General features: G+C 40.8%; 1 protein-coding gene across 1 annotated transcript; it reads left to right on the top strand.

Moving 5' to 3' along the window:
• Positions 1-493: 493 nt before the first annotated feature.
• LOC107114562 (pancreatic alpha-amylase-like) lies at positions 494-11,777 on the top strand. The gene is made up of 10 exons (XM_015416100.1): positions 494-661; positions 4,551-4,697; positions 6,695-6,892; positions 7,705-7,935; positions 8,677-8,810; positions 8,915-9,037; positions 9,145-9,244; positions 10,419-10,540; positions 10,772-10,897; positions 11,588-11,777. The coding sequence occupies exons 1-10, from the start codon at positions 494-496 to the stop codon at positions 11,775-11,777; spliced, it is 1,539 nt and encodes a 512-aa protein (XP_015271586.1).
• Positions 11,778-13,959: the final 2,182 nt, after the last annotated feature.

Genomic DNA, 13,959 nt, shown 5'->3' with positions numbered 1-13,959 from the left:
TGAGTAGTTTTAGTTGATTTGCATGGTTTAAATTCCATTTTAGATCTCCTTGTTTTTATTAATTGAATTTGGTATTGGTGCAAGATGCCTTGGGCACATGTTCGTGGAGAGGCAATGTAAAATTGTTTTTTAAAAGCAAATGTAAAAAGGACACTGCATAGCTATTGAATTCACACATCAGTGGAACTTCAGAAAGACCTCTAAAATATCTAACCTATGCAGCTGAGAACATAGACATGAAAAAAACCAGAATCCTTATCTGAATCTTATCCTGTTCATTATGTTTGAACTTGTTAGCAAGGGAATCTGGCCTGGATCTTCACCTGTTTGCATTTGCGTAAAACCATCAAGTGGATGACCTTTGATTAAATTCAGTTACCTAAATATAGCCAATTGTGTTAAATGTCCCATGACTGATATGCACTTTGCTCTGTTACAGAAATATAAATAATGAGAACAACTCAGAGCACAGACGGTCATGGCTCGAGACACCATGAGGATTTTTCTTCTCCTAGTAGCTGTTGAGCTTTGTTGGGCACAATACAACCCAAATACAAAGCCTGGAAAGACATCTATTGTCCACCTCTTTGAATGGCGTTGGGCTGACATTGCTGTTGAATGTGAGCGTTACTTAGCACCTAATGGATATGCTGGCGTTCAGGTAGGTAATGTTCACATGACAATACTAGAAATTTTCTATGTGCAGTCCTAGCGTTTCAAATTTTCTCCCAATTTATCCAGTTCAAAGGAAAGAGAGAGTTCAACATAATTACAGTCATAACCAGGAAGTAGTAAATTCTAACCAAAATATATTTGGGCTACTCAGGGCTTGAGTTGTAGTGACTGTCTCATGGTTTAATGACTGTGTTTTGAACAAATTTGATGTCCAAAAAGCAACAGATTACTTTTTTGTTGAATTGTTTCAAAGGTTGGGCTGATTAACCAAGCTGACATGTTGAGGGTAGCTCCATTAAAAGTTTGGCTTATGCTCACATGATCCTGTGATTACTTCTGTACACACAAGTTGCAGTTCAACAATGGATGTTTCTGAATTTCTCCCTGGAGCCTGGCATGCTGAGTTAGGTGATCTTGTTTCAGAAGTCAAACTGATGCATTGGCAACTTTCCATTGTTTCATTTTTAATTTCCAAATTTTATACACAGCTATGTTTATGCTTGTTTTTCTACAGCTTTCCATTCCTTTGGTTCATAGGCATCCCACACACACACCCACAAACATACTTTTTTACAGATGTGAGCATGTGCACTGATAAAACACTGCAAAAAAAGAAGAAATTTCGATGTGTTTGTATCAAGACTTTTTGGGTGTGGTGGTTTACAGAAGTTCATGGGCAAATCTCTAAAACACTGAACAAATAGTCATTTTAGAAATGTGAATACATTTACATCAAGACTACATTTTTGTGGACATTGATGCAAATTATTTAATGTACTGAAAGTCAAGACAAATTGCACATGATCCTTGAGAATTTGTTTGAGAAATTCTCCTAGTTATAACAGAATTGAGAGAATAGAATGCACGGCAGTGTGAAATTCTGGAACAATAAGGAAACAGAACAGGAGAAATCTAGTCATCCCTGAATTCAACCCTTGTTATTACTGAGCATCTGAACAGCTGCCAAAAAGTGGTTTGAATGGGGAAACAAAATGTGTGCTGACTTGGAAACTAATAATCAAGCTGTTTTATAATATATCCATTTTGTACAGATTTACTGAATCCATATCCTCAACATTAATTTACCTTTAAGTAGCAACCATATTGGAAATGTCAGCCTTGTGAGATATTAGATTAAAAATGAAAACATTTTGTTGTGGCTTTCATGATTCTACTGTACAGACTTGTGCTATTCTATTAATGTTATTGGGGGTTCTGAGTAGGGATGGGTATGAACTGAATTACGAACCAGGTTTCATAACAAACCAGGCCGGTTCATGGTTCAGGAACCCCTGGTTCGTCAACCCGCCTGGTTCGTGATCCGCCCATGAACCACCATGGTTTTTGCAGTGGTTTGTTGGTTCATGACCATCTCCAGAGTCACACCGAGCATGCCTCCACAAGTAAAGGAAAGGCAAATTGCCTTCCCTTCACTCCTGGAGGTGTGCCAGTGTGACTCAGGGGAGGGAGGGGGAGACATTTTAAAATCCGCCTTCCCTCTCCAGAGTCACACTACCTCAGTGGCATGCCTTCACAAGTTAAGGGAAGCAAATTGCCTTCCCTTCATTCCTGGAAGTGTGCTGCTGCTGTGGCGCAACTGGGGAAGGGTAGGGGAGGCATTTAAACATGCCTCCCACTGTCCAAAGTCATGCCGCAGTGGCAGCATGCTTCCAGGAGTGAAGGGAAGGGAAACGGAGACCCCACGAACCTCCATTTTCCTGGTTCGTGCCCATCCTTAGTTGTAATGAAAACTACTATGTGATCTAAATTCAGAGCTACATAGGCCCCTGCCATACGGCAGGGAAACCACGAAGCAAAAGTGCGGCTAATAGAGCCGCTCCAGGATCAGGGACGGAGACGGCACGCTCCCCAGATGTTGAGGTGGGATCGCGTCCGTTTGCTCCACCCCTGTTCCGTCCCACTCCCGTCCCAAATGGGCTCGTATGAACGGGGCCATAGAAGGCCAAATCAAATGAGATGCTGGGAGTTTTGTGTGTGGAACTTCTAGCATTTTCCCCCATCCTTTTAAAAAGCATGTGTGCAGGCCCTGATTGGATCAGGACTGCAATGTCTGTATGTGGGGGGAGTTTCTGCTCTGAAATGAGCCTAATAACAGGTTCTGCATGATTACTAGAGTTGCCATTTGTTTCTTATAGTGGGCATCTCCTTCCAACACTTCCCATCCCCCACCAGCACTCAGTGAAGCTATGGGGGAAATATGGTGGGAATAGCATTGCACAATGCCACAACATCACTTCCTGCTAGAACTCAAAAGTGAAATCAGCACAACGTGGTGACATACTAGGAATTTTGGGGGGTGCGGAAACCCTGGAACATCACCATCACTTCTGGGTTCCTAGCCAGAAGCAACATTGAAGCACTGCATAACCTCCATTTCAAAGTCTCTGCCCCCAAATGCTCCTGCTGCAACATGGAGCAGAGCTTGCAACCCTAAAGTAGCATGGAACAGCCCGATGTGGTTCTTTTGGGGTCAGGGAAACTGTGGATGAGGGGCTTGACCCCACCCCCAGTTCCTATTGCAGTCCCAGTCTGAACTGGCACTCATGCAGCATCAGCTATTTTTAAAATAGTGCAAGCTCTGCAAGTAGAACTCCGAGCATCTCTTCTGGTTTGGCCCATAGCTGTAAGTAACAACTTACCATTTTGTGACTTAGTCGACTGTAATGTCTTGCCAAGCGGTAAGGAGAATTTTAGCAAATTTCCAATCAGATATGTTAAACTTTTTCTCACCCCTTGGCAGGACAATAAAGATGACCACCTTTATCAAGTGTTACAAGTGTAACCATGGTAAATTACTGCTTGATAAATTGTTGCCTATACTCAAAAAAATGTATTCCTTGTACTTTTCTGGAGTGCAATAAAGGTATACTGGTTTTTTATTTTTTTATGGTTTAACGTTGCTGAGGCAGCAGCATTAGTGCAACAATTTCTCATGCAGGGCCTGTTGGATCACTGTTACCTTCCCACCGAAGTGGTACCTATTTATCTACTTGCAATTTCTTGCTTTCGAACTGCTAGGTTGGCAGGAGCTGGAACTAGAGAAGGGAGCTCACTCCATCATGCGGCACTCGGGTCTCGAACTGCTGATCTACTGACCTTCCACAGCCTGCAGTTCAGCGTTTTAACCACTTGAGCCACTGCTTGATAAATTGTTGCCTGTACTCAACAAAAGTATTCCTTGTACTTTTCTGGAGTGCAATAAAGGTATACTGGTTTTTATTTTTTTATGGTTTAACGTAGCTGAGGCAGCAGCATTAGTGCAACAATTTCTCATGCAGGGCCTGTTGGATCAAGCCTGCTCCAGCAGGGAGGGCAGGATATAAATAAATAAATAAAGGAATGTTATGAGAGGCAGTCCCACAGATGCAATGATCTGGAGCCTCGATAGAAATGTATGCCTTATTTACTGATCCAATGGGCTTACTGTTGCTGGTGACACATGAGCAGGAACTGGCTTTCAGACTCATCTTGTATTACTCTGAATGACTGAGAGCTGGCTTCCTGCACAGTTTAAGCCGATAGTGTATATAAAGAACCACCATCTGCTCTTTGCATTCTGTGGCTTTCTGTCTGGCCATATATGCATTTTTAATATGGGTTCAAATTCCCACATATTCCATTCTCCAATATGCAAGGTAATAGAGACCCAGTAGAGCTGGACTACCTGTTACATTTTGTCATGCACAGACCTGGGGACCTGCTATGGTACAAATAACTGGAAGCGATGGATATATTGATTCAGCATGTTCTAAGTTCACTTAAGCATCCTGCAGAAAATAGTGGCTGCTTCCTCATTAGCACTTTTTCAGTGGTTTTCAACGCTGATCGATCCATTTATATTATTCATTTTACAGATCTCTCCTCCAAACGAAAATCTGATCATTACAAATCCAATGAGGCCATGGTGGGAAAGATACCAGCCCATCAGTTACAAACTATGTACACGATCTGGAAATGAGAGTGAATTTCAAGACATGGTGGCCAGATGCAATGCAGTGGGGGTAAGTGATCTATTGAGATCAGGGTTTGTTGCTACTGGTCAGGCATCACGATTTAGCTCCACGTGGTGTTATGAATATCCCTGGAAGAATCCAGTACCACTGAAAAGCATGGGGAATGCCGTTTGTGTGATTCCCAATGTCCAGGAATATCAAGAATTCTGGTAATTACATTTCTTAGGGCTGCTACACATCTAGCACCATTTAGGGCCTAAATTCTGAGGCTCCTCTATGAGCAACTCCTAAAGCCTTCCTGGCAAACTCTTACTTTGGTAAGTTTGGGAAAGGGAAGGGGACGGCCAGATGACTCCTTTGGAGGTGTATGAACAAATAGAAAATTGCTGCAAGTTCACATACAAAAATGAATAGACAATAGTAAACTTAAGACTTGTTAGCCGTGGGCTGTTGGAGCTGTGCTGGATAAGACTGATATCACTCCTGAGTGTAATAAGACAACCTGAGAACTGAATTTGGTTGATAAAGAGTTCTTCGAAATGAACAACCACTCGAGATGTTCGTACTTCTGGTTGATGTCATCTTCTGTTTATGACGTTCTGAAAAACAAAGACATTAAACATCACAAAACGTCATCGTTATCAAGTTTACTATTGTCTATTCATTTTTGTATGTGAACTTGCAGCAATTTTCTATTTGTTCATGTATGTCCTTTGAATTGCTGGTCCCTTTATTACTTACCGGTACTTGTCCTTTGGAGGTGTGACAGGCAAAAAATTAGGACTGGCCCAGACTCCAGAAAGGCAGTTGCATAAACTGTTGACCTCCTTCCTCTTCCACTATTACAAAGTGGTTTGTTTATTGTATTTGGATATATAGCCTGCCTTATGCCAAAGACATGGGGAGGCTAACAAAGCAAAAAATCAGCACATCAAAAAGAAATATTTTATTTATTTTATTTAAAGGTGGTTTGACATTGCTTGCCTCTATGGAGCAACCCTAGTATTCCTTGGTGGCCCCATCCAAATACTGACCAGGGCTGACCCTGCTTAGCTTCTGAGATCTGATAAGATCAAGCTAACCCGGGCTATCCAGGTCAGGGCAAAATCAATCAATTATGTTTCCCAGACTTAACCTTGAGAACCAAAGACCAGCTGAAACTGGTAAGTCTGATGGTACTTCCTAAAGGTGCTTTGGCTTGGACTTTGGTAGCCTGCAATAAGAGGGAGTTTCATCAATGGGGATCAGTTTCCAACTAATATTACTCTTCATGTCCTTGCTGACAAAATCTGATGTAAAGATGGTATCCTTAAGAGGGTTTCTTTAGTGGATCTTTGAGATTTAAAAGGGAGAAGGTATCTTTAAAGTATACTGGACTTAAGCCAGTTAATGAATTATAGGTTTACTAGTACTGAAAGAGAACAGGAACCCATGGTAGTCATAATGATAACACAGCTGTTCACATTGGACATACCCAAAGCACTTCACATATGTAGCTCAGTGGTAGTGCATCTGCTTGGCATACAGAAGGTTCAATCCCCAGCATCTCCAGTTAAAAGGACCAAGCAGTAGGTGATACGAAAGACCTCTGCCTGAGACTTTGGAGAGATGCTGCCAGTCTGAGTAGACAATACTCACTGTGGTGGACCAGTGGTCTGATTCAGTATAAGGCAGCTTCGTTTGTACCAGCTCAGTCATATTACTGACTGGAGACTAAGGCTGAAAAGAATGGAAGCTTATCTAATGCCAGGTTGTGCATGAGGCAATATCTTAACTGGGAATATCTTGGCCTACAGCACATAACTTTAAATATGGAAAAAGCACACTCTGATATGAGTGTGCTAGTCTTGGCCTACAGCACATAACTTTAAATATTATGGAACAAGCACACTCTGATATGAGTGTGCTACGAATAGCATTCATTGTCATGTGTTCTTATTTATGTCCTTATTCAAAGCAAAATAAGAAAACACCGATTGCAAGCTCATGATATCCATTCATAATGCTTTGTTAATATGGAATGATCAGGTCTTTTTATGTGTCAGGTACATATTTATGTGGATGCCGTAGTCAACCACATGTGTGGAGCTGCAGCTGGATCTGGTAGCTATTCTACTTGTGGAAGCTACTTTAATGCAATGACCCGAGATTTTCCTGCTGTTCCGTACTCTGCCTGGGATTTCAATGATGGTAAATGTAGAACTGGAAGTGGAGAGATTGAAAATTATAATGATCCTGACCAGGTAAACGTTTTGAATTTTATGTTGACCACTCCTTTTCTTCTTTGTTATTCAAGGCTAAACTTGATACTTAATATGGTTAAAAAAAAAAACCCTATGCAGTGTGACATTTTCTCAGCAGCATATATAAGATCTCTGGTACCTATGTACACAGCATTAGTTTATGGAGGATCCATGGCCCAGGAGTACACAACACTGATATTCTAATTTTGCACATGCAATTGCTTGCATCTTTTAGATAGACAGACAGACAGACCTCTGTTAACAGGAATTAATGGAAATACTTTGTCGAAGGCTTTCACGGCCCGAGTTCATTAGTTGCTGTAGATTTTCCAGGTTGTGTGGCCGTTGTCTTGGCATTGTAGTACCTGACGCTTCAACAGTAACTGAGACTGGTATCCTCAGAGGTATAACACAGAAAGATGGAGTACTCTCTGTGTCAATGGGAGATGAAAAATGGTAGGCAGGTAATTTATATCTACTCCAGAAGGTGGGGTAGGGCCGAGTCATTATCTTGTAGGAGTTCCCCAGGCTATGAACATGCTAATGGAGGAGCTTTCCTGAGGAGGTTATTTTGTATATGGATTGTATATGAAATACTTTGTCCATTCCAGCTCCAAAGATGCTCTCTGAGGTCATGGCAGAAATTTTCCTCAGTAGAGACTGTGAAGAATCTTGCAATAAAAACGTTAAATAATAATTTTTAAAAAAGAATGAATGTTGGACATATGTGCACAGTGTGTGCTCCACTGCTGAAACATGTCTGTATTTTGGGGATGGGAAAAAGGAAACTAATTTCTCTATGAAATTTTCAGGTTCGTGACTGTCGCCTTGTTAGTCTTCTTGACCTTGCACTAGAGAAGGACTACGTGCGCTCCAAAGTTGCAGAGTATTTGAATCACCTAATTGACATTGGAGTAGCAGGATTTCGAATTGATGCTTCCAAGCATATGTGGCCTGGGGACATGAAAGCATTTTTAGACAAGCTAAACAACCTGAACACTCAATGGTTTGCTGAAGGGACAAGGCCTTTTATCTACCAAGAGGTAACCTGTGTGTCTTAGTATCGAGTTGAGGATATATATTAAACATATTCAGGGATAGCTCCAAAAGTTGGCAGACATTTGTCAAGGACCCAGTCCTGCAATGTTGTCATTTTCACTGTTCACAGACTATTCAAGAAGGTCAGAGTCAGTGCATGAGAATGCCTTCTCTGATCCCCACCCCAAATCCTGGAGGTGCCCCTGAGCATGTGCATATTTTAATGGACATGCTTAATCTATGCTGTCCAATGCACACAAAAGTACACACAGATCTTCAGCTGAGTGGATCCATCCCTATCCAAGTTGATAGGACTGCTGCAAAATACCACATAGCCATTTCACACGTGTTAAATATTAGGTGGATATCTACAATACTTTTAATGTGCACTTTAAAGTGGAATGAGTCAATATTACACTCCCATGGTACAATTGATTGAAAAGTGTTTTGTGAGGGAATATAAAAGCTCTGATTTAGGAGTCTATTCACACATGCAGGTCATCACTCAGTGTACATGTGCAATGTGAAACAGCCTATATTATACTGAATATGCAGTGTTGATACAGGAACAAAGTCCATGCATGAATGATCTTTCTCCCTACCTCAAAACAGATGATCATTGGATCCTTCCTTTGCTTTTCCATGTTAAGATTTTTCCCGTCTACAACTAATTTCAAAGCTGTGCTTTTTGCATTTCTTCTTTTTTGATCCCAGTGGCTGATCATCTCTTTTCTGATTTTTACCAGGTGATTGACCTGGGTGGGGAAGGAATTAAAACCAGTGACTACTTTGGAAACGGCCGGGTAACTGAATTCAAATATGGGGCTAAGCTCGGAAAAGTAATCCGCAAGTGGGATGGAGAAAAGATGGCTTATTTAAAGTAATTTGTTTTTATATTTTCCCCCCCAAAATCCCAGATCTTAGACTACTGCACAACTTGAAATACCAACCAGTTAATTTGATTGTTCTATTGATTTTGTTTAGGAACTGGGGAGAAGGCTGGGGTTTTATGCCATCTGACAGAGCTCTTGTGTTTGTGGATAACCATGACAACCAGAGGGGTCATGGTGCTGGCGGAGCCTCCATTTTGACTTTCTGGGATGCTAGGTGAGGAGCTCTTTGGAAAGACTGACTAGCTTTTTTTCTGTTCTCTTTCCTGTCACTGAGAGACATATAGTTCTTGATTTCTCATACCTTCTCTTCCTCTTTTTCAGGCTGTATAAAATGGGAGTTGGTTTCATGCTTGCTCACCCTTATGGGTTTACCCGTGTAATGTCCAGTTTCCGTTGGCCAAGGTATTTTGAGAATGGAAAGGTCAGTTTTTAATAGCACATCATTTGAATCAATTGGTTATGCCTATTTTATTAATGATTTTAAACCAAAGTTGTGTAATGATTAGTGTTGGACTAGAACTTGGAAGACCCAGGTTCAAATCCTCACTCAGCCATGAAGAGTGATCTTTATTTTCAGTTCAACATAACTAGCCTCATAGAGTTATTGGGTTGGATCCAATGAGCCCCCCCTTTTTTTGCTGGTTTAAAGGAAGGAGGGGTCTCCTTTGACTACCTTAAAAAATTACTACATCTATAGCATAATGGGTTTGGGGGGAGGGTTTGCATTTTGTGTGTGTGTGCCTGGAAGTCATGGCAACCTCTGGTGACTCTTACTGGGGCATGGAGGATGTTCAGAGAATTGGCTTGATTGCCTGCCTCTGACTCCAGACCCTGGAGGTCTCCCATCCAAATACTTGCCAGGGTCAGCCTTGCTTAGCTTCTGAGATGTGATGAAAGCAGGCTTGCCTGGGCTATCCAGGTCAGGACTCCATAGCATAATGTTTATTGTGCACGACCAAAGCCATTCCACCAGGTGGAATAAAAACATTAAATTGGAAAAATAGCACTGTATTTGAACAACATTGTTGTGATTATTTCATAATAACTAGAGATATATGCCCCAGAAGAATAAATATGTGAACAACAACAACAATAATAATTCCTATTATTGTGAAAGCTATTGCTCTTAGTTGTTAAACACTACACAAGCTTGGTCTGAAGCACTGTTGGAGGGAGGGCTCTCCTGGTTTCCTCCCAATGATGTCCTTGTATGTAAGGCCACAGACCTAATTATTTACTCAGCTTGCACTGAATAAATACTACAAGTGCTGCTGTGGTTCATAGCTAGCATTCCTTTGTAGTTTTACAACACTTCAGTGTGATGACATTCCTTCAGCTTCACCTTAAAGATCAATCAAATTGTGAGCTTGCTCTTTAAATACAACAGCATGAGATAGCAGAATACTGAGGTGGTCAAGTGGATGGTACCATTTCAGCCTGAAAGTGGAGTATTCCATTTCTGAATATTAAAAAGGGTTCCTGCATAATTAAAAATTGTATTTTTTATCCCAACAAATGTACCCTGTTTATAGACTAATCATTTTTTCCAGCTCTGTTCTAACATTTGCATTTTACCAATTACATATAACAACCAGGATGTTAATGATTGGGTTGGACCTCCAAGCAATGCTGATGGGTCAATTAAAACTGTAACAATCAATCCAGACACAACGTGTGGCAATGACTGGGTCTGTGAACATCGATGGCGCCAAATAAGGTTGGTAACTCTACAGATTCATTATGACTGCTTCTTTACACAGATGAGTGTACTTACAGCACATCCTAAGCAGAGTTCTAGCCTTCTAAGACTACAATGTGCTTCAAAAGGTCAAACTCTGTTTAGGAATGCACTGTTAATAATTCTTAACTCTATGCTGGATTTTGGTTAATATATAGTTTCACTCTTTATACTACAGTAACTAACATTTATCACAATTTTCCCCCAAAGGAACATGGTGATTTTCCGCAATGTTGTGGATGGACAACCATTTACAAATTGGTGGGATAATGGACAAAATCAAGTGTCATTTGGGCGTGGCAACAAAGGATTCATTGTCTTTAACAATGATGACTGGTAAGTAAGCACAAAAGCTTCAGGTCTAACAAGGGACATGAAGCTATATAAAGCTCAGAATAATGGTTAAACCAACCTTGTTCAGCATCACAGAACCGTTCATAGAAAGGCAGCAGTAAGTATTCTGAGTGCCTTTGGTTCCATACCCAGAAAAGTAGGGAACAGCTCGGCAACCAGCAGGAGAATGTGTGTGTATGTGGACATCAACTATGGCATGTCATCTCTTCCTGGGAAACCCAGAAATGTTGTAATGATGTCATGCCTTTCTAGGAATCGCTGGAAAATAAAGCCATAGAGTTTCTGGCAATTCATAGAGAAATGTGATTCTGGGTTTTCCCTGGAAGTGACATTAGTCCTCTTTAGAATCAACAGAAACTCTGTGGTTTTACCATAGAGTTTCTGGCAATTCATAGAGAAATGTGATTCTGGGTTTTCCCTGGAAGTTGTGTCATGCCATTGGCCTAACAGCCATTTTTCCAGCAGTGGAAAGCAGGAGCTGAGAACAGGTAATTCCCTGCCCCCTAAGCTGACAACTCTGACTCAGAAAGACCAGGCTGGGTATTTCAGGGACTAAAATCTCAACTGCATAACAAAATGGCAATATTAGTTCTACCAAATTAGCTTAGCAGGTAAAGTTTAATGATAAAAGATAACTATATGTTTTATTCCCTTCGCATCTCCTTTTGATAGGAACTTGTCTCAAACTTTGCAAACTGGACTTCCTGCGGGTACCTACTGTGATGTAATTTCTGGGCAGAAGGAAGGTGATAGATGCACTGGGATTACAATCCAAGTCAACAATGACAGCACTGCTCATTTTCAAATTAGCAACCATGCTGAAGACCCATTTGTTGCAATCCACATCGATGCTAAATTATAAGTCAAGTTAAAGAAATGCCTTCCTTTGATCTTGCCTTCCTAAATCATATCTGGGTGACACGTAATAATTTAGAAACTTTCAAAAGAATAAATGGTTGCAAAGCTCAAATGTGTTTGTCATTTGTTTTATTGAAACAATGTTTGCAACTGGTATTTTTCCCCCAAGCCAAATAAAGCTATATCTGTATGGCCACTGTTCCAAATGACAGCCAGAATGTCCATAGAGCAGAGTGCTATGTTTTTATTTATTTGTTTATTTACATTATTTATAGTCCACCTTTCTCACACGGACTCAGGGTGGATTACACATAGTGAGTCAGTACAATCAACAAAATGGGATATTCAATAACTAATGCATTAGGAGACCATCAGAAAGAACAAGAGCATAGCATAAGTGTTAATATGACATATTAAGCAGTACAGAAATTACATAATAGGATCTCATTTGCAATATGCTGTGTACAGCAGAAAAGATCATAAGTCCCTATTCATCCAAGTAGGTCTGTTAAACCATATTGTTCTGTGCAGTTGGAGTTTCTGAATTGATTTTGAGGGGAGACAATGGATTACAGTACTCTAGTCTTGATGTTACTGTGGTGTGGATCCAGGTGTCCAGGTCTGGTGTATCAAAATATGGAGCCATTTTACAGGCTAGACTAAGTTGAAAGAAAGCCTTTTTTGCAGCTGCATTTACTTTGTTCTCCAGTAATAAAGCTGGATCCCGTATGACCCCCAAGGCTTTTAACTGAGTCAGCAAGGATCAGCTGAACTCCACTGAAAGTGGGGAAGACAATGTCCTTCAAGGCCTCCACCTTCCCAGCTAGGATTGCCTCTGTCTTTTCAGGGCTTAGTTTCAATTTGTTTACTTTTAGCCAGTTAACTACTGCAGCCAGACAGCAATTGTGTCATTCATTTACACAGGTCCTTTCCGCACTAGACCTTAAGTCCTGGTTCAACCTGTCCCCAAACCTACATTTTACCCTACACGTGAGTTCACCTCTGTAATTATCTCAGGGTATTTTTTGTTTCCACATTACATTGAGGTCACCTCGGTTTCACCCCAGACCTCTTCCGGGATAAACGGATGCTGTTATAACCAGGGATAAATGCAAGATATTGTGTTGCGAGTTGAACTCTGATAAAACCAGGGATGAGATCCAAGTGCGGAAAGGACCAAAGTCTTCCTGCCACTACAAGCTGCCTAGTAGCAATATGGAGCTTCCCAAAGGAAATAGACACATCCCATGCATCTGCCGGGTTTTCCCTTCTAGACTGTTCTCTCTACTCAACTCACATTATATCATCTTTTTTTCTCACCCCATTTCCATCTTTGTGCCTTATATTGCACTTTTCTGTAGACCAGCCATTTCTTCTTCAAGATCTGCTTAGGTAACAGAAAATTCTGCAAAATCTGATCTCATTTTACATGCTCTATCCACCATGTTCCACCTCGATCTGCCTTTCTCCCTGTCCACCCTAACCTCTCTCTTCAGTTCAAAGCTGAAATGTGCAATGAAAGACTATAAGGCCAACCCAACCCTTGTTCCTGATAATGCAGTATTTTCCTCATGGCCATCTATATTTCTGACCAAGACATTACAAATTATTTTGAAAATGAAATGGGATTAGGTACTAGATCTGCCTTCCAAAGGTGATTGTTAAATATTTCCTCATAGTGTGATTTCTTTCGAACTGTAATAATGAAGATTTTTATTTAGAAATGGCCCTTTATAACAACCTAAGAATCTTGACATAGACACATATTTTCCCCAATGATAGGTACTGGCCTGCCCCTTAGTAAATGTGAAATGAATCTTCTGATTCACACTTTTGTTGTTATGAGGTTTGTTGGTTTTTAATTAAAAAATAATCACATCCTCCTGCACTCCTCTTTAGTGAGTGTGTCAGCATGAAAACAGGGAGCTCCTCCTATCGCAGTAACTGGATTCTAGAAAAACTTCACCTACTGAATTTTTGTCTTTTGCACAGCTATGGAACACTGCCTGGAGATCTCCCAGAAAACAATTTGGCATCCCTAATGGGATATCTCTCTCTCTCTCTCACTCACACACACACACACACACACACACATTCTCTTTCAAAGTGAATTTAAAAAACTTCAAAGATCTTTGCTAAGGAAATAGGCAGATAGACCATACAGTCTCCTTTGTTCTTTCTGTCCT

This window comes from Gekko japonicus, unplaced genomic scaffold (assembly GCF_001447785.1).
Source record: "Gekko japonicus isolate JY-2015 unplaced genomic scaffold, Gekko_japonicus_V1.1 scaffold303, whole genome shotgun sequence".
Classification (NCBI taxonomy): domain Eukaryota; kingdom Metazoa; phylum Chordata; class Lepidosauria; order Squamata; family Gekkonidae; genus Gekko; species Gekko japonicus.
Note: the sequence above shows the minus strand (reverse complement) of the source record. Positions and strands in the feature narration are given on the sequence as shown.